This window comes from Durio zibethinus, chromosome 7 (assembly GCF_047325235.1).
Source record: "Durio zibethinus cultivar Kanyao isolate XHJ-2024 chromosome 7, ASM4732523v1, whole genome shotgun sequence".
Taxonomy (NCBI): domain Eukaryota; kingdom Viridiplantae; phylum Streptophyta; class Magnoliopsida; order Malvales; family Malvaceae; genus Durio; species Durio zibethinus.
The window spans coordinates 16,108,469-16,131,399 of record NC_143168.1 but is presented as its reverse complement, the minus strand read 5'-3'; the positions used below and the strand labels follow the sequence as shown (position 1 = coordinate 16,131,399).

The 22,931-nt window shown below is 28.0% G+C and overlaps 1 protein-coding gene across 1 annotated transcript; it reads right to left on the bottom strand.

Annotated features, from left to right (window-relative positions):
• Positions 1-10,750: 10,750 nt before the first annotated feature.
• LOC111277705 (aspartic proteinase 36-like) lies at positions 10,751-18,959 on the bottom strand. Its single transcript, XM_022864119.2, has 10 exons — positions 18,446-18,959; positions 17,165-17,294; positions 16,753-17,000; positions 15,487-15,711; positions 14,941-15,103; positions 14,792-14,865; positions 13,743-13,833; positions 12,378-12,453; positions 11,268-11,339; positions 10,751-11,085 (listed from the first exon to the last, which is right to left on the bottom strand). Exons 1-10 carry the CDS (start codon positions 18,682-18,684, stop codon positions 10,934-10,936), a joined length of 1,470 nt encoding a protein of 489 aa, XP_022719854.2. The 5' UTR covers positions 18,685-18,959; the 3' UTR covers positions 10,751-10,933.
• Positions 18,960-22,931: the final 3,972 nt, after the last annotated feature.

The window sequence follows — 22,931 nt, the reverse complement described above, 5'->3', positions numbered from 1 at the left end:
TTTGTATATTTATTGTATTGTAAATCATACATTATTTTTTAATTTATTTAAATCGATATGTTCTATATCATGGGTTATGATTTCTTAACTTCTTAATGCTTTTATATATGTTCTTTAGATATGTTCTTTATGTATCATTTGTTATATTTACAATGTCTAAACTTTTCAACTTTTAACTGATTCACTTTTATGATGCAACTAAGCTACAATGCCGAGGAATAAATTGAAGGAAATATATATCAGAGATATTAGTTCAAAACCATTTGTGACACCTATTGATCTTAGCCATGGACTAAACCTTTGGAAAGGAATGTGCTTACTATTGGTTCTAACTCAGTTACTTCTAACCATTCAACTAATATTGGATCTGGCAATATGGGAAATCTAGGTTTAGATAGTATTCCGCTAATTGATTCTACTTTTAATTTGAATACATGTATCATAAACCCCATATTTATATTTCGATTATAATCATTAAAGTATTAGTAATTTACTAATTGACTTTTTATTTTTTGCAATTGATAACAATGATCAATGGAAAACTAGAGGCCAAACAACTTTGAAGGAATTGTTTACACTATCTCCAAACGAGTGTATTGTAATATCTACAAACTTTGATAGTGTTAGTTTTATAGGTTGATGGTGATCCAAGAAGAGGGGTGAATTGGATTTCTCCAAATTCTTTCCAAACAAATGATTTCAATATAGTTGAATGGAAATTAAAACAATAAGCACTTTTGATGAAAATATAATGCAAACAATAACAATTAATGAATCTAAAATCAAATATAAACAACAATAAATTGTAAGGAGATAGAGATAGAGAAATCAAACACAATGATTTATAGAGGTTCAGTCATTCTCCATAAGGCACTTACGTCCTCTCTTCTTTGTTGTCCACACCAAGGCTTCAATCCACTATTCTTGAATTGAAAATACAACCTATCTTTTTTCTTTCTAAGGCTTAAAATAAAAACTTCTACCCTTTGTAGTATTTACCCAATCTCACTGTAAAGCTCTTAAAATGATACCTCACCTCTTGTTCTCTTCCACCCTTGTATATCAAAGGTAATTTTGCAAACAATAGAACAACCTCTCTAAGGCTAAGTGTTTGCTAAGTTTAAGTACAAGAAAATGATGAATGAACAACAAATAAAAATTGGATACAATAAATACAAAGATATGGACTTTGAAGCTCTAAAAACTCTTGATTCTTTAAGAGAATGAAAATGTGGCTTATTGGCTTTTACTTTCTTGATTCATCAATCTTCTTGGTGTGTTGGAGTGCCTAATTTATAGAGAAATTGAAGAGGTAGCTGTTGGAAGTGTTTGGGAAAAAAAAATAGCCATTGAAAGCACTAAAAAGTAGCATTGGAGTGTTTCCACCCATAACCGATTGATCCCTTCCATGAAGGGATCGATTGGTTTATGTTTTGAACCAATTTACCTTTGAAAATCATGACCCGATCGATCTCTTCCATGAGGGGATCGATCTTATCAGTGGTTGGGTGGTTATCTCCTATTCTATACTCTACTCACTAATTTGATCATATCGTAAGTTATACAAAATCCAAATCACAAACCATTTAAAGATTTAGAAACTAGACTTAAAGGGCTTTCTATCCATAAAAAGTTCATCACCTAATTCACTGTGTACTAATTATAGTGAATTTTTAAAGTTACGCCTTGTGTAATTTTTTTGATAACTACAGAGTGTCTAGTAAAAATTCAAAATCTTTTCTTAAAAAATTTAGATTTTTATTTTCTTTAATCCATTAGAAAGTAGACTCAAAGAGCTTTCCAATCATAGAAAATTCAAATATTAAGACTTTGTGAATTAATACAGAAAAATAAAACAAGTTCAATGTTGGAAACTTTGTTCTTGTAAAACAGTTTTCATAAGTTAATCTATTTCTCAAAATTAATATTATCAAAATTGTATTAAGTCCAAAATGAATAAGTTCACTTTAAAAACAACAATTGGACTTTCATTTAAGCTCAAATAAATAATCTTTAAAGATAGATTTGGTTTGAGAAATATGACACCAAGAAATGTTTGTTTAAACTTTGAAAATCATATTATTTATTTAGTACCAAAATATAAAACTTCAGAACATGTACTAAATAAATCCTTTTTCAAAATCTTGATCAAGTTTATTTAGCTTTAATTTTTAGTCATTTCAAAATAAGGATCAATTCAAGGCTAACAATCTCCCCCTTTTTGATATGACAAAACTTAAAGACAAATTTGCTTGATGAAGAATTTTCTTTGAAACATTTAAGATTTTGAAAGACATTTTAGAAAACTCCCCTTTAAGCAATGCATGGCAAAACTCCCCCTTAATTTATGCATCTTAATCCAATGGCAAAACTCCCTCTCAATTTATGCATCCCAATCCAACACAACTCAACAAACATATGTTAGAGCATATATAGCAATTAAGCACACATAAACATATGTGTATCAAGCATAAGCAAATTTGTTTATATGATATTTCTCTCCCTTTTTGTCATAGCAAAAAGGCATGAGCATATTAATAAGCAAATAAACACAAAAAGGCATCATTAACAAATATATTCATGAAACATTTCTTCTCCTTTTTGTTTATGCTCTTTATACCAAATGTTTAAACTCTTATATCAATTGCAATAAGCATACAAGAAGAAATATCTCTAAACTTTCTCCCTCTTTTTGTCATTTCAAAAGAAAGAGAGATCAATTCAAGGCTTAGGACAAAATGCTTGATACCAATAATATCAAGAGTATTTTGAATGCATGTAATCAAGTGTAATATGCACAATAAAGTTCACATACATGTATTCAAGCACAAAAGCATAATAGTATAAATGTATCCAATTTTAGCATTTTAGCACAAGTCATCAAATTTACTACATGAAATTTATGAGCAAAGGATAATGAATGATATGCAATCTACTCATAAATCATGTTATCATAAGATGTGCTTAGAACATAAAACATCAATAAAAATTAAGTATAAATTCAAGCACATGCATACAAGCTCATACCAATTGTTATGGATACCAATTGTTAAAGATAAGTCATCAAGAAGTATACCAATTGTTATCACAAAAAAAATCAAGCAAAATTGTATTATAAGATTTCTCCTCATTTTCAAAATAAAGATTAATAATATAAGGCACACACAATTTTGCATGAGAGGTACAAGCTATATCAAGGATAGGCACATAAACAAGTATCTATAAAAGTTAAAAAAAATTCTTTAGCAATTTTGATACCAGTTGTTATCAATTATTAGCAATTTTATTCAACAACTTTCATAGAGCACACATATTTCAAGCATATGAAAGATTCATTCAATACATGCATAAAATGATAGGAATAATCTTTCATAAGTTGTCCTATCCAAACAAGAACCAAAAGCTCATATGTATATAATAAATCATAAGTACTAATGAGCAATGAGGTTCAATTATCATCATGACATAACAAAGATTATTCAAGCAATTTCCAAACATGATGAGAACATATGCTGTAGCAAAGAAATAATGAAAGCATAATTGTTCAATTATAATCCAAATTATTTCAAAGCATAACAATGTACTTAATCTAAGCATATGCAAGTAATCAAACATATATTTATTTCAAACAAAATCACACAAGCATATGCAAGAACATTTCAAAACATGTATAGCAATATACCAAAAAAAATGCAAACCTTTAGACACAATATGGTACATGCTATCTCAATGGACTCAATCAATGAACATATTCAAAGAAATCAATCTATTTAACTCATAACCATGTCCAAAGATTCAAACGAATATTCATGCAATTAAAATTATTAATCAAAGCAATCAAGAACTAGGCATGAATATTAATGAAAGTGAATTAATCAATCCAAGCTTTAAAAAAAATATTAAGACAAATTTTATCAAATAGCTTAGTGAGTAATTTATGCAATGTGTTCATATCTTCAACCACAAAATCATATATTTGCACATATTAAAGCAAACATGTATATGTATTCAAACTCGTACATCATATCATAAAGTTGATACATTTACCTTCATCCATGTCAAGCTTTGTTGTTGTGCTCATTTGGCTTTGAATTCTCCAATCCACTTCATTTAAGCAAAACTAGGCTTGATTGATAGGATGATATGCTTTGCTTGCTATACTTGAAATTCTAAAAATGTAGGCTCATTCATGCTCATTTCAAGTTCTCCTAGCATAGACTTAAAAAAAAATTTTGACAAATGATTTTCATTAGAAGCACCAAGAAAATTAATTGATAAAAATTATACCAATTGTTAGAAAATAATTTCATATTATAAGTCATTATAGGCAAAAGAAAATTTATTCACTAAACACAAGTTGCCAATTGCAAGGGAGATATATACTTAAGCTAGAGGCCATATATCAAGTTACGTATCAAATATCACAATATTGTCATTAAAGCTAAAGTCCTCATGTAATGTGCAAAATCAAACTTTTTAGATCAATCATGAACACAAAATAGACATATTCAATATTCATATATATTCAATAAATTACCAAAGAATATGTCAAAATAAATTTTAGGTCATATGAAAACTAAAAAATCAAGACATTTATCATCAAAAAGATATTCAAGAAAATTTTAGCACAAAAGCACAAATATGTCTACACAAATTATAGGCCATAATCAACAATGACTTAAGCTAAAAATAAGCATTATAAGAAATTCATTTACTTAATTCATGTTGCAACTATGTCAAGTCAAGAAAAATCACATTTATCATATATGCACACACTTGACAAGAACAATAGATGAACCAATCACACATATCATTTATAAGTAAGTAGTTCATCATATTCAAGATCACAAATCAAGAGATATATCAATCGAGCACAAGATCCAAAATATTTCACAAAATTAATGAATCAATTTAGCACAAGAGCAAGTATATAAAAAATATTTTAAAAATCAAGATCATAAGCATTAAGGTCAAGTTGAACCAATCATCATATGAGCACATATCTTGACCAAAAACATAGATGAACAAAGAATCAATATATATCACTTAAGCACATAATGTTCATCAATTCATCAACATAAGAGAAAAAATAAATCTTGAATTAATAAGGATAAAGAATTGAAGCATATTTTAAGACTATTTCATAAGAAATTAAAAGATGAACAATCAAACAGCAATATTTATAATTTAAGCACAAGATGTTCATAAATTCATAAATCAAGAGTTATAACAATTTAGAATATAACAATCAAGTTTAAATAATATTTCACAATATCCAAGCACTATAAACAAATTGAGCAATTTTTAAACATCATGGTCATTCATGCTAAAATCATTTCAACAAATAAATTTATGCAAAATAAATGCATGTTCAATTCAAGCTCACATTTTCTCAAGTAAAATCGGTATATTCAAGATATATCAATAAAGTATATACCAATATCCATTAAGCATCCTATGTCCAACAAGAATAGGCAATCAAATTTTCCCTAATCAATCAAGCATCCAAATTTTATCAAGAATAGGTAACCAAATTCAAATTCTCTTCAAATAAAAGTTTAGAGGTTATTCATCTCTATTGTGTGTCTAGAGTATTCAATCTTCAATCTCACATTATAGCTCCTTGCTCTACCACACCTACAAGAGACAATCTCATTTGATTTTTTATACCTATATTGCTTTGAAAGTTAGTCACCAAGTCTTTTTTTCCTTTAGGAACCCATACTTGCCTAATTCTAAATGAGACTTTTATTTTAATAGGACAAATATGTGTAGTATGACCATGAAAATTACAAAAATTACATTTAATCATTTTAGTACTAAATGAATTCTTTAAAAGATTTTGTTTTTCATTCATCAAATCATCAATTTTATTTTTCAAATCAAAATTTTCTTTTTATAAAATTTCATTTCTACTTAGAAAGGTTTTTAAATCTATTTTCAACTTTTCAATTTCTTTTTCTAAAATATTTTTTGCATTCATCAAAAGATCATTTTCAACTTTCAATTTTGAAATCATTTTCTTATGTTTTAAATGTATATTTTCAAACTCAATTACTAAATCATTGTAAGCATCTTGTAACTCATCCAAAGTATAAGAGTTTGAATCACAAGAGTTAGAGGTTACCTTTGGTTCCTCAATAGCCATGAGACATGTTGGATGTTGGTTGGAAATTTGTCTTTCATGTAGCTTATCCAACTTTCTTCATATCTTATTTGAGGTTGAGCATTTTAAGACCAAGTTGAAATTGTAATCATCTAAAGCTCCATAGAGAATGCACTTGGCCTTTGCATCATCCATCACTTGCCTCATATAGTTTGCATCATTTAAAGAAATTCCAAGCCATCTTTCTATCATTAACCAAGCTTTAAAATCTTGGGCCATTATGAACATCTTCATCCTCTTTCTCCATTCATAAAATTCAAATTTATCAACCATAGGAGCTTTAAAGACTTCTTCACCATCTTGGAACCAAAAATTAAGCCATAGGATCTTTTCTCAGGGAGGTTAAACCTACAAAAAGAGACCAAAGCTCTGATACCAATTGTTAGCTTTATAAGTTAGATGGTGATCCAAGAGGGGGTGAATTGGTTTTCTCCAAATTCTTCCCAAACAAATGATTTCAATATAGTTGAATGGAAATTAAAACAATAAGCACTTTTGATGAAAATATAATGCAAACAATAACAATTAATGAATCTAAAATCAAATATAAACAACAATAAATTGTAAGGAGATAGGTATAGAGAAATCAAACACAACGATTTATAGAGGTTTGGTCATTCTCCATAAGGTACCTACGTCTTCTCTTCTTGGTTGTCCATACCAAGGCTTCAATCCACTATTCTTGAATTGAAAATACAACCTATCTTTTTCTTTCTAAGGCTTAAGATAGAAACTTCTACCCTTTGTAGTTTTTTACCCAATCTCACTACAAAGCTCTCAAGAGGATATGTCACCTCTTGTTCTCTTTCACCCTTGTATATCAAAGGTAATTTTGCAAACAATAGAACAACCTCTCTAAGGCTAAGTGTTTGCTAAGTTTAAGTACAAGAAAATGATGAATGAATAATAAATAAAAATTTGATACAATAAATACAAAGATATGGATTTTGAAGCTCTAAAAACTCTTGATTCTTTGAGAGAATGAAAATGTGGCTTATTAGCTCTTGCTCTCTTGATTCATCAATCTTTTTGGTGTGTTTGAGTGCCCAATTTATAGAGAAATTGAAGAGGTAGCCATTGAAAGTGTTTGGGAGAAAAAAAATAGTCATTGGAAGCACCAAAAAGTACCCGTTGGAGTGTTTTCACCCATAACTGATCAATCCCTTCCATGAGGGGATCGATCCTATTAGTGGTTGGGTGGTTATCTCCTATTATGCACTATACTCACTAATTTGATCATATCTTGAGTTATACAAATCCAAATCACAAACCGTTTAAAGATTTAGAACTATACTTAAGGGGCTTTCTATCCATACAAAGTCATCACCTAATTAACTATGTACGAATTATAGTGAATTTTCAAAGTTATATCTTGTGCAATTTTTCTGACAACTGCAGAGTGTCAAGTAAAAATTCAAAATCTTTTCTTAAAAAATTTGGATTTTGATTTTGTTTATCCATTAGAAAGTAGACTCAAAGAGCTTTCCAACCATATAAAATTTAAATATTAAGACTTTGTGAATTAATACAGAAAAATAAAACAAGTTCAATATTGGAAACTTTGTTATTGTAAAACAACTTTCTTAAGTTAATCTATTTCTCAAAACCAATATTATCAAAATTGTATTAAGTCCAAAATGAATAAGTTCACTTTAAAAACAATAATTGGACTTTCATTTAAGCTCAAATAAATAATCTTTAAAGATAGATTTGGTTTGAAAAATATGACACCAAGAAAGGTTTGTTTAAACTTTGAAAATCATATTATTTATTTAGTACCAAAATATAAAACTTAAGAACAAGTACTAAATAAATCCTTTTTCAAAATCTTGATCAAGTTTATTTAGCTTTAATGTTTTGTCATTTCAAAATAAGGATCAATTCAAGGCTAACAGATAGGTAACCAATTGATGAAGAGTCTCAACTGTTAGCTAGATTTTTAAGCATAATTGCTCGTAATGAAATGAAATTGCCTATTCATTATGAAACATGGCATAAAGTTCCAGTAGAAGTTAAGGTCGATGCTTTAAATTTTATTGAGATTTTAGTATAATTAATTACATATGAAAAATTAATTATTTTAAATTTGGTTTATCAATTTTTTTTTGGTATTGTTACAGTCAAGATTTATACTTGAAATACCTACTTCATTTGTGCTTTAAGTCATTAAGAAAGAAATGAAAAGACTATAAGCATAATTTGAAGAAAATGTATTTCGATCGAGATAGTACTATAGAAGCCACAATAAAAAATTTACCTCGTAATATTATTAGGTGACAATATGAACAATTATATCAAATAATTAAATTAAATCAAATATTTATTTTAGGCATATCATCTATCTTAAAATTTTAACTTATTGAGAATTAAAAAATTCATGATCCATTAACATGATAATTGATTTATTTCATTAATGACTTAAGCCTGTTAATCAAACTATCTAGTCAAAATAATTTGTTCAACTATAATTAATTTTTTTATAAAAATATTATTATCATATTTGTTGTTTTAATAATTGTGACATATAATCCAAATTCAAAGCTAAAAGAAATTAATATATAAAAAAATAATAAAATGGAAAAATCATCTAACAGTGAATGGCATCCAAGCAAAAATTAATTAAAGCTCCTTTTACTAGTTTAACTTAAATTATCTAGATAAACATGAATCATTTAATTCAAGTTAAATAAACTAAATTAATTTAATTATTTGATATAATAAATATTGATACACCATGCTATACATTAATATTTATTTGTTATTATTTTTATTATTAAAAGTAAATTTTTTATTATTTTTATTATTAAAAGTAAATTTTTTATTATTTTAATAAAACTTTCATATCAAATAATGATACTAGAAAATATAAGCTAGTTATAATGATACTAGAAAATATAAACTAGTTATATATGCATATATATATATATATTAATACCAAAACTCTCCAATTAAATTCTTTTTTTAAAAAAAAAAAATCTTCTTTTTTTGATGATTAGCTTTTAGATCTGTATATCATTAAGATTATATGCCAATCTTGTAGGGTAGACTAATTTCAATCCTACTCTACTACTTTCTTCATGCCTAGCTTTTAGATCTCCAAGATTATTTGCCAATTTTGGAGGGTATGTCTCAAAGACAAGAAATAGATAAGGATATCTTTATATTCCAGGTTCAATTTCCACCACATATGAACTTACCTTAATTTTATGTTGAATTTTATCTAATTATACAATGCAAGTTTGTTGAATAATTTATTTATTTGTTTTATTTTATCTAATTTCTTATAAGGATTAAAGTCAAATTTGTTATTATATTACAATTAATATTGAATTTTACCATTTTACTTTAATTTCATTTGATTTTATCTCTATATTTTCGTAAAAACAATAACAAAATTAATGAAATTATACCCTTACACTAATGTAGTCAATTTTTTAATTCAAATATCAATAAAATTGAGATAATAGTGATAAAACTCAATAAAATTGAAAAAGCAACATAAAATTCAATTAAACTTGTTTTAAATATAGTAAATATAACAAATATATCGTTAATATAGAGTTATTTAATTCTGATTCTAATTCCTATGTGTAAATACAATTTCATCAAAAAGTTTTTGATTGCATCTAATGTTTAAGTAATAAGGCCTTGTTCAATAAATTGTTGAAAATTTACATTGCAATGAAATTAAAAAAAAAATTTCAGCACTTTCAATTTTTTAATACATTTGGTAACATATTTTAAAATTCATTTAAAAGAATTTTTTGAATCAAAAAATATTGAGTAAGATAAATGAGTATGACCTACTTATCACTTAATACAAAAAATATTCAGTAAATTTTTCTCTAATTTTTTTTTATTTATTATCCTGTTAAAAACTCTACTTTATTATCTGTAACGAAAATATAGGTAAAAAAATAAAATGATAAAATTCAAAATTTTTATTTATCAAATAAGATATTTATATTTAGCATTTAATTTTTATTAAAATAATAAACAATTTTTATAACTCAAATTTAGTACTTATCAAACTTAGTATTAAAAATTCAGTATTTAATTTTTCAGTTGACAGAAATTTCTGTTTGGTTTGAAAAAATGTCTTTTTTTAATTATTTTTTAAAAATATAGTTGGTAAATGAAAATAAAAATTATTTTTTAAAAAATTTAAAAATAAATAAATAAATAAAATATTTAATGATATTCCTATTAATGACATCTAATTATAAATATAATATATATTTATTAATTAATGACATTAAAAAATAGTCAAATATAATAATTTACAAAACATAAGGAAAAAAGTAACGAATATCCATTTTTTTTACAATTGAAAATATATATTCTTTTTATTTCAACTCATTTTTAGTTTTTTTTTATTTTATTTTTTTTATTTTCAATTATCAAACAAATTTTTATTCAAAATTTTCATTTTCCAAGAAGATAAAAACAAAAAATATTCTACTTTTTAAAACCAAGCACTAACTAAATATATTACTATTTTTTAAAACCATATGCTATCTAAATATAATTTGTCTTTATCCGATGCCAATAACCTAGAAGTTTATTTGCAGCATGAAACCAACAAACCAATCAAAATAAAAAGTTTATTTGCAGCGGATAACAGCTGTTTCCAAATATATATATTTACAAATTAATGAAAGTATTGGATCTGAGTTGCATAATAAATAAATAAATAAACCACATTTTCATTGAAAAAAATTATGGTACAACAGAATCAAAGAATGCTGTACTGCTGGTTCCAACAATCTAAGCAATAGAAGTGGGTAGTAAAGCAATTAGTAAAGTCAAGAATGTTAGAATTCCTCCAATTGTCGAAGTGGAAGCTGAACCAACATCATGGGCACCAACAGAATACACCGTTCCTGACTTTTCATCCTTTACCTTGATGCTTGAAGAGCCTAAAATTAACCACAATTACATATTACAGAAGCTAACTCTTTTATTTTTTGTCTGAAAGTGTTTTAAAGACTGTAAAAATGGAGGTACTGACTTACAGATAATAGTGAAGGTCTATGAAAAAAAAAAAAAACTAATTAAAGGATTCAACCAAAAAAATAAAGATCTTCAAGAAGGTACTCACAGTTGTATTCAGTCCATCCAATAGTCTGGCTTTCGATATCATATATAACCAACTTATTTGAAAGCACCAAATCTGCATTGTCAAGAGATTAAATAAATAAAATTGGAATCACAACCTTTCACATTAGATTATTCTTCTCTTCACGTTGTAGCAAATTAAAAGAACAGATTAGTTAAAACAAATCGTAGCTATAATATGTTCAACTGAACTACTTTTCTTCAGTATTCTTCAGAAGATCAATGCCACCAACCAACAGTCACATTAAAGCAGCATGAGGGAACACTAAAATTCACATTCATAGGCTTTTGGTTTCACAAGAAAAGTTAATAATGATAAGTTGGGATGCCAGGCAATTATAAGAGCCAAATATGCATAAAACCAAAGTTCTATTTGTATGGTGGAAAGTGTTTTTTATGATGTAGAAAAAGATTCTTGTAAACCATAATTTATTAAAAAAAGAAAATAATGGTCTGTAAAACTCATTTTCTGGTAGATCCTTTGGAAGTATAAGTGGCTATTATGTCTCTGAAGGGGATAGGGTTATGAAAATGTTACTTCTGGTGATGGATGACCAATGAGGACAAACGGGATAATTGACAACTGCTGTAGGTAGTAAATGGGCAGTTTTGACTCGGATTGTCTACGGGTTTGATTCATCCTGGGTATGGGTCATGTTCAGGTCATTTCGAGTTTGAATTTCTTTGAGCTAGGGTACTATCAAATTTTGGTTGCACATCTTATAGTTTCAGGCTGCTTTTACGAAGCTGTGACCAATTTAGCATGATTTTCAGGTTCAGATCCATTTTGGTTTGGGTTTTCTTAAGTTCAGAATGTTTTAGATTCAAGTTTCTTTGGGTTTGAATCTTTACTTTTTTTGGTCAACTCCAAGAGGCTTGTGTTCAAGTTCAGGCTTTTCGGGCAGATTTTCGAGTTTGGGTTTATTTTGCCACCTCCAACAGATATAGCTGAAACTCTTTTTTAAAATGCGCAATTTAGACCATCAGAGAAGAGCATCAGCATAAAATAAAAAGCACAGAGACATTGCACATCTCATATTTTGCAAGCAAAATGTCAAATGAGTTCTTAACGACAAGAAATTCTAGGATATACCTCCCAAAAGGATAATTCCTTTGCCATCTTTAGATTGGTTTCCACTGTTCTGCCAACCAAAACACCAAGCATCTTCCTGCAGAAAGCCAAGAAGTGATATTTTAACCCACAATTAATAAAAAAAAAAAAATGAAGATTGACTCCATAAATATATTGGAATAAATTATATAAACTAATTTAACAATTGGTTGCCCAACAAATAATTAAGCACTAATGAAAATAACAGTAACAAAAAGAACATGCTTCCTGGCCTTGCTAATTCTCAGGAACTAGAAGAAATGAAACTCAGACGGAACTACCTTATTTATCAAATATAGCATTCATTAAAAGAAAATAAACTCCATGCAATAAGCTTCACAGTTGACTATAACAGTACCATGGAACATAAGGCTATTAGTAGATGCTCTCGGCATATGACAAACAAAAACCATCACCAGCATCATCCTTGAACGAACCAGTTTTCTATTCCCTCTCTTTGTGTCTCCCTCCCATCCACCCACCCACCCAGCCCTTCCATCTCTTTCCTAGGTAAGTTGGCAGTTTGAAAGGTGTTCTTAATGAAGAACAGACTTACTATGTAGGGATTGTAATTTAAAAGCTGCATTCCACAGAAATGCCAGTACTCATAGAAATGATAAATTAGGGTGCATGATAACTGCAGTTACATAATTTCCAGGTTGGAAGCATTGTCATTAAAGAACTTGGTCAATTTAATTTAATTAAATACTTTTCAAAAGAGAACTTGGATGAAGTAATTAGAATTTATTTCTCCACATTTTATGTTTTAATTGAAGCATGAGCGGTGAATAATTTATCGATATGTGGGAAAAGTAATAACTACCAAAAGAAAGTGACTATCACCATAAAAAAAACTACTTGAAATTACTTCTAGATCAAAATTCAGTTTCAGAAGTAGGACCATTAAAAGGAAGAATTTTTTTTTTTTTTTAGTAGGCCATAAGAAAATGGAGCTATAGGAAAAGAGGTTCACAAAATCTTAAAGGTTGACAGAAAGATTAAGAACAATCATAGCAGTTTACCTACAAAATCAAAGAATGATGTATTCAAGATGGAAGTGTCAAAAAAAATGAATAAACCAAGAGGCCTAAGTAAACTTAGGAAGTTACCTTATTTGCCTCTATTATGAAAATGATGACTATGTTGAGAAACAAAGTTCACTACATACCTGACCATATAATGAAACCTTATGGACTATTAGCTAGTATTCTTCATTAAAAACAATCATTCCCTCCGTAAAATTCCTAACTTGATTAGCAATATAATACTTCAAATATTTACATTGACATACGAGAGAACCATGTTTGTGGATCATAAAATGAATTAAAAGAAACAAACTGTACTTACGCGAATTTGGAACAGATACTCATGGGGATAAACTGCTAAAACAAGGGAATCTTTAAAATGGAACTTTACGACTGGAAATCCATCATCAACACTGCAAGAGCACAGGAATGGAATTAAAAAAAAGAACCAGTAAGTCTTAGAACAAAGTATTTCACAGGAATTAATGAAGGAAAAAGGCATTGATCTGTCCAACACAAGTAACCTGATCTTGAGGTAAAGAAATGAAATAACAAGGCAAACAGAATATAAATCAAGAATTTCCCCTTTTCTTTTAAACTTTTTAATAGAATATGGATAACGACTTTCAAAGTTGTTTCAGCACAAGAAGGCAACATATAATAAATCCCCTTTTCTCATAAGCAAGGAACCAAGAAATACTTGTGAAGTAAAAAACTTGCTCTTGATACACAGGTCACAACTGCATGATACATCTTTTTGACAAGAGTAGGATGAAAAATCAAATCATCACTAATTACAATTTTGTGACATTTCTCTAACTCCTTAGAGATTCCAAGCTAGAACAACGTTTTCTGGTCATTTTGGTTGTTCAAATTTAAATATATATATATATACATATTGCAGTTAACATATGATTTCTCATCTCTACTTCTTGCTCTTAGAAAAATCGGGTTTACAAACTAAGAGCATTTGACATTTTAATTATTTTTTCTTAAAGCAGCATCCTTGGTTAAATGCACATTCTTTGTTGGTAAGCATTAGGGAATATTAGTAAACAATACTTCAATTTGGAATTGAATCCAAAATGAGATATCTACCAGTTTCAAAACACTAGATATAAAATCAGCATAACCAGTCATAAAACATAAGTATTATTGAAGAAAAATATTTATATATAGCAGCAAGAACATTGCAGCATAACATGTTTATTGATCAAAATAAAGTAAATGTGGGGGGGAAATGTAACAAATATTTGGAACAACAGAAGTTGCAAGCATAGCATTCAGATTGTGCTGTTATCCATATCACAGATAGACAAATTATATGCATTCACAACATATATAGCAGAGAGTGCAATTGCAGTGTCTTACTTTTCCACAAACTTGAAACAAGTAAACTGGTCCTGTACCGTATGCAATTTCAATGCAGGCTGCTGGGAGAGAACCTAGTTGATAGAAAGGACAATGTGATTAGTAATAGACAATGTCAAAATCAAAGTAAGGTAAGGAGTAACACTTACATTTGTCATTAGTGGTTCATAAATTGTGGATGGAAGATATGCTAAGGTTGTACCACTATCAACTATTGTTCCTTTTTGATCTGCATCATCAAAAGTATCACTTGGTAGTTCTAGTACAGCATCACCAACCTCAACTGCCTTCATTACAATGTTATAATGTGCCCTAGGATTGTTGAGAAAAGTATATTTATTAATTTATAAACCAAGAATTCACCCGACAGATGAAAAAGAGTAAAACCTTAAACAAAAACTTTAAAACTACAAGGCAATACAAAAACTTTAAAACTATAAGGCAATCCACAAACAAACTCAAGTAAATAGAAAAAGAGTTAAATTTTTAGTAGGTTTTTATTTTAGGAGTTTTAACATTTTTTGGGTTATTTTCTTTATCTTTGCATTTGGAATTCGAATTTGAAAGAAGAGATTTGGATTCTAAATTTTCTTGTTCCAATATCACCCTCAACGAGAAATGCTTAAATTATAAGTCATCAGTTATAAAAACCATAGATGTTAAAGAAACTAAGAAATTTAAGATAGATAACTTACTGGTTAGGAACCATAGGTGTTGTTTTCACTTTTGGTGATACTACTTCACCGATTGCAAAGATTCCACCACCATCTATATTATCCAAACAGTGTGCAAACATTCTTTTTACTTGCCTGGCTGCAGCTAGTTGTGAAATCATAGATGAATTTGCTTGTCCAAATCCAAGTATCCCATCTAGTGCTTCACTTGATGAACCTAATTCCCCAGATTGTTTAGCACCACACCTAACCAGAAAATGGAAATTCTAATAATTCTAAATTACATGAATAACCAAAATTACATATCAGCAGCAGTGCAGAAAAAGATCCTTCCGTTGACAAAGTAAGTTCCACCCCTCCAACCAATACACATCAAGAAACTGGGACCATCTCTCAAACCAATACCTCTAAAAACCATGTGCAACTTCATTTTTTTTTTATTTGGGGGGTCCAACAACGTGTTGAAGAACTAGCAGAGAAAGCAAAGGATGGGCACAAAAAAATACAGGAAAATTTTAACAGAACTTTACAATAATCAACCAGATTGACTCAGTCAGAACTAATGCCAGTAGCTAATAAACAACAGAAGAAAGAGGTGGAAGGAAGATCAGCTGAAGAAAAACAAGATCTCATTTAGTATGTCATGCAATCCAAGGACCACAAACATGGAGGAATTCATACATCATAAGAACTGGTGCACACCATACATTAGTTAATCAGTAATTAAATGTGATAGTGCAAAAACAGTCTTGTTTAAAGAAGATGGAGAAACAAAAAAAAAAAATTCCATTTGTATAGGCCATATGCAATTTTTTTAACCCCCATTTTCAGCCTTGTTTAGTAAGATCCTAACCTAAAAGCAGAACTAAGATTTTACCACAACAAAGCAAAGTGGTTTCTTGTATTAGTGCCAAACACTTAGGGAGAACAAGAAAACCTTCTTTGTATGCTATAGACTATAATCTGTAACAAGATTGCTCAGCAAATCTATGAATACTTGAATAATTTTAGACTGTGAGCACCAAAGTGAAACCACTCATCTATGTGCACCCAATAGACTTATGTAGGACAGAAACTGGTTGCAAACAGATGTTCCTAGGTCAAGTAACTAATGAAAGCCACCCTCAAAGACAAAGCCATGCTCAAGTGAATTACTAAACATTTAGCTTCTTAATAGAGAAAACCATCGTTATAAGGGGCATTTTCAAAAACAAGGTGCATAAGCAACAATGGCAGCCAAATAAAATGTGTCATGAAAAATAAGAATTCATCAGAATTCCAACTAACCCGAATATAACAGTCCCATTTGTAGATCCAGTCTTAAGGTTTCCAGTCACCTTCTGGAGTTGTATGGTGTCCTTAACAAAGTATCCAGCAGTTGAGCTTCCATCACCATAAATGACATTATATTGGCACTGAAGACTGGGTTTGCAACCAGGGAGCATACCATCATATGTCGAAGTACAAAAATCGTGATCACAATAAACCAAGCTTGAAGTGGAGGACTTTTTTGGATCATATAGTGTCAATTCTATCTGCAATAGAATTATTAAAACAATAAATGTTTTCTTAACAAAAATTTATCATAATTCAAAAAGAACACAACAACCACAACTTTACAGTATGACATAGAACTAGTGACTGTTGCATATCTGATAAAATCTACAGAGATTAATATAAAATTATAAAAGGAGCATACACCAAGGTCACTTTTTGTAGGGCAGTTGTCACATCCAGCACAATTCACCCATAGAATGTCACTTCCAGTATCAACTTGCACATAATAGTCCTTTGATGGATTTCCTAATCCAATTTTAGCAAAATATAGCCTGAAAAAAATTAAGAAAATGAGCAATAAATTAGCACCCCAATATATGGAAAACGAAAATTGTTTTCAATAATACATTTATAAAATTAATGCAAAGAAAATAAAGTCCTCTTCCTTATATATCCAATAGAGCAAGTCAGCTGGATCTTAAGCTACCATTAGCTCAAGTAAGATGCTTTTCAAGTATCTCAGCTTTAAAAATAATTACAACTATATGTATACGATGGAATTTGAGAGCAATTAAGAATATAATGGCACCATGGAATTTACAACAGCTGAATTTTTCTACTATGTAAAGATGAAGAGTTAATTACATTTTTGGTACCTGAACTTTGGGAAAAGGTATAAATTGGTACCTAAAGAAATAAAATCTATAATTTGCGCTTGACCTTTCAAATAATATATTATTTTAGTCCAAATTTTAATACCATTAATTTAACTCGCCTATATTGTATTTAACCAATATAATTTTGTATATACATGTTATTTGTTAAATAAAAGTGTTAAATATTTTGTAAAAAATCATGTGTATGTCATTGGATAGTATGTGTGGTAAATAAAAGAGTTAATTTATATTGAAAAAATATGTTGATAGTATGTGTGGTAAGCACATAACTTGATAACATTTGTCAAAAATCATATGTATAAGCTGATAAGATTAGCGGGAGTAGAGTTTGGGTTAACATGATGCATAATTTGAAGGTTGAGGTGTAAATTGTATATTTTATTTCTTTAGGTTCCATTTTGTATTTTTTTTAAAGTTTAGGTACAAAAATGTAATTAGCTCCAAAATCAATTTGAAAATGAAATTTGAAAATACTTGCGAAAAGATAGCAAATTCAAATTCAATTATAGTTGACCCTCCAAAGAAGAAACTAAAATAAATTAATCCTTTTTGGCAGTAATTGAATCTCATCATCAAACAGAAAACATCAAAATTCAGCCAAACCAAATTTCTTTCAAAAAAGAAAAAGAAAAATAGCAATTCCCTTCACCTGAAAATCTATTTAGTGCAAAGAGAATTCCTTCAAATATAAGATATAAAAACACCAATATCTGTATATAGAACCAAAAATAATTCATAGAAACAAAAACCAACAAAGAAACATAAACATTTGAACATAAATATATAATAAAAATGAAAAAACTAACCCAGTTTCAGAAGGTTGACCATTGCCACCTATATGGAGATCGACGTCGACAGTAGAGAGAAGTCTACCATGACGACGGATATCATGAGCTCTCAATGCAGTTAAATTCTTTCCTTTACCTGCAAATTTATGTTTTACATCAAAAGTAACGACATTTCCAAAACTACAACAACCGAATTCACCCACAACTGCCATCGCCACCGTCACAACCGCCAACTCCAATCGCCTTAGATCCGTCATCTTTAACAATTATAAACAAATTACCTCCCCCTCTCTCTGTCTCTTAAACTTTCAAGCTTTTTTGTTTATTTTAATAAAAAATATAGCTTTTTTTCTGGGTTTTTTTTTTATTTTTATTTCAAAGAGGATTCAAATAATGTGGGACATTGAGAGGGAGAGAGAGAGGAGGCAGAGGCGAAGGCAAAAGCCCAAGAAGAAGGAAAAAAAAAAAAAAAAAAGTAGAGAAATGCGCGTTTTCAACGGCAAATGACACGTCTCATTTGTAAGAGCACGGCGATCCAGGAAATTTTTGGTAAGCTATAAAAACGTCCGCTGCTTTCTTGTTTTGTCATGTTTTTATTTTTATTTATTTTTTGTTTTCGTAAATTGTCTTCTTTATTGGGGTGACGGATGAGTTTAAATTTTTCATTTTTTATAGACAAGCAAAATTAAAATATTAAAACATGTTTTATTAAATATATTTTTAAAATTTCACCCTCCACATATAAAATAATAATCTATCATTTAAATATGTGAATTTCATTTGTTGTTAATTTTTTGGGTTGCTTTTCACCTTTAAAAAGAAAAGAAAAAGAAAAGTGTGGTTAAATAAAAAATAAATAATAATTTTATAAATTAAAATTAAATTTTTTTAAGAAAAAATTTTATATTTATATATTATATAAAAATTATGTTAGGAGAGTGTTAAACTTTTATTATTTATTTGTTGTTAAATTTTTACCCCCTTTATCATTTTTGTTATTTTATTCATTTTTAATCATTATAATTTCATTTTCTAGTAATTCTTTGTTTTTATTTTTCATCCACTTTCTATTAATTCCTTAGATAGTATAAAAACAAATAACAAACACTGAGTACCAAAAATAATAACTAAATACAGCCAATCTATCAAATATATATATATATATGTATATTTTGCCATATATCAAAAATATATTTGATATTATATTTTTAAACTTATAGTTAAAAATATAGTATTCCACTTCCTTTTTTTTCAAACAAAACCAAATTTGATCTTTATTTATTATAATATTATTTGTAACTAAAATTTCAAAAAAAAAAAATCACTTTTGAAAAATTCTAAACTAAAAATTTTCAAATTTTAATTCCACTTGATATCACTAATATCATGAAGAAAGTTGATTAAATTTAACCCAAAAATAAATATAAAAAATGAGAATTTAAATTGAAATAAAAAAAATACATTACCAAAGAAAATATTCGTTTTGGTTGTTTGTACTCTATTCTTTGTTTTGGGTTTAGGTCTGTCCAGCTCTAAAGTCTTCTTTGCTTCACGTTTTCTTTTCTTCTCATTTCTATTGTTTTGGTTCCTTTCCTTTCTGTATTTGCGTTGGCATAAGGCTTCTTTTCTAGCCTTCTCTCTATTGTTTAAGGATATTGACTTCGATTATCAAAAGTTAGGATTTTTGCCAAAAGCTATGAGGTTTTTAGTAGAGTGCTAGATTTAATCAAAGAGAAATATTGTTAATATATTATAATAACTTAAGATTTTGTTTTTCAGATCAATAACATGATTTTAGAACTTAAAGAATTATATTAACAAGATTTTACATGAAAGCAGTTCATTACCATGCTCAAAGGAGTCGACTGCTTTAGACATCCAAAGAGAAGTTAGTTGCTAAAGACATGGAGTTGACTGCTTTGATAAAGAAAAACTAAAACCTGGATTTTGTATAAATAGCAATCGACTGCTAGCCTAGAGCAATCGACTACTATAGCTGGAAGTAATAATAATTGATTGCTAATTCTAATGGAATTGACTACTTTGGTTAATTGTTTTTTAGAAAATTGATCTATGTTAAAGCAATTGATTGCTATTAAACAGGAATCAACTGATTATAGGAAGCTGAATGTTGAATCTTTTTGGAAATTAGAATTACAAAGCGGCATATGACTGTTTTGTGTAAAAAAATTTTAATTTTCAAAAATGTGAAAAATAGTTTCTCTTTGTACAAAAAGTTTGATTATTTAAATGAATAAATATATCTATAATCTTTCAAAGAGATATTTACAATCAAAAGAAAATAATCTTTGATTGAAACAATACAATTAATGAGTCATAACCTTAGAATTTAATCTTTATAAATAAAGGTTGAAAGTATTTATTTGTACATTTTAAAGAATTGATAACTTAAAAACTCTCTTTTTTTTTCTCCCATTATTGCCAAGAAGTGGCTAGTTACTTTGACATAATTTCTACAGAAATTTATGTTCAAAGTATGATATTTTCATTTTCATCAAAGGATATTTAGTAGTTTGATATCACAAATGCAAGATAAAATCAAACAAGGCTTTATTGTATCTTAAAGGCTTTTCGATTATATGTCTTTTGCATGTCATAATTGGTAGAGAGACGAAATAAGCCTTAAGCAAAATGACATTTGCAGCATGCCTTAAAGTTATTTTATTGTTTTTTGAAGGTTTCATCTTAAGTTCAATCAAGGCTTGAAAAGGAAAACTACAATCGAAGATACAAACGAAAGATCAGTATCAACTTCAATGTTTGTGAAGATGCAAGCTTTGGAACTAACAATCTTAAGACTTAATTTTGTTCATTCAAACTTAAAATGGAAATGTTCAAAGGCACATGAAAATGGCTATACTATTTTGGAAATTGAAACAAAATTAATTAAGCAATTTGTGAGAAAAGGAAATGGTTCGCATATGAAGGTATGCCAAAGAAGAGAAAAAGGAAGGTTATCACCAAAGAAAGCTCATGATGATTTCACCAAAAATTAGGTAAGTTATATCCACCTTTTGATTTATGCTTGATTTATAATTATATTAATTGTTGTTACGTTTATATGATAAGATAGCAACTTTGAAAGGTAACTTAAAATGAACTTTCTTAAATTCCTTTTGTTCTCATAATTCATGTGTATCTATCATCATGAAGTTAAAGTTTCAAAAAGGCCATTGTTATGAATGATAATTTTTGAAATGCTTATGTTTAATTCTTAAATAAGAAGATTGGTAACATAAAGAACAAAAAGAAAAATTAAAACTATTATAGTCTATTGTTCATGAGATGGAGTTAAGTTTGTCTTATTCAAAAAAAAAAAAAGATTCTAAATTAATGCCATAGAGTGCACAGTTTATGGAAATAAAATCACTAAAATGATTGACATCTTCTTGTAGCAAGAAAAGTGTACTGATAACAATAAGTTTCAATTTTGTTACAAGCTTTTGATAGGAGCAATTGACTACTCACACAAAAAATTCGACTATCTATAGCTTTTGAATCAAATGTTGGCTTTCTTCTTGAAAATGAGTTGATTGCTCTATATTAGGTAGTCAACTGCACTACTTCAAATGTTAAATAACCAACTTTTGAAATGACGGTAGCTGATTGCTTAACCAAAGAATTGACTACCCTTTATGAAAACCATTTTGAAAAGTAATTACAATATCTAAATGATATGTAAGGTATATAAGTAAAGTCTAAGAATTTTTTAAAAGTGTTTCAATTATATAAAGAAGGAAATGTGATAAATATGGAATTCCTTCAAATTGAAACCTAAGTTAAAACAATATAAATTTATAATTTATAGTATGCTATAAAGGTTGGTTTCAAGATAATATTTATAACAAAAGTAAATTTGCTTTATTTAAATATGAATGTAATTTACAATGGAATATACTTTGAATATGATTATGTATGAAAGGGATATGGCTAAAACCTTGTTTGCTATGATATTTTGGCAAATAATTTAGCATGTTTATTATGATGCATGAAACTATAAAGTATATTTTTATGATTCTATGATTAAGCATGATTAATTGATATATTTAATGAATTGCATGTTTAATAAAAGATGTATAAGAATTTATTTTCTAAAATTAGAATCATGTTCTAATATGCCTTAATTGTTTCATAATAATTTTGATAACAATTGATAAAATAAGAATATATTTGTTATGGTTATGCTATGATTTTGACAAAATATGATTTTATTGTTTACTATGATATATATAAGTATATAGCATGCATGAATGATTCCAAAATTAAACATGTAGTTAACATATTTGACTCATTACATGCTTAATAAAGAATTTAATAAATTAATTTTTTAAAAGAAAACTAGTAAAATGCTTGAAACAACAAAATATGCATAGCTAATTTTGGTTAATAATACATGATTTTATAACTATTATTATGAAAATATGTGTTATGATTTTTGAACCAGAAGATTAATTGCACCTATAGTACTTGATTAAGATTAATA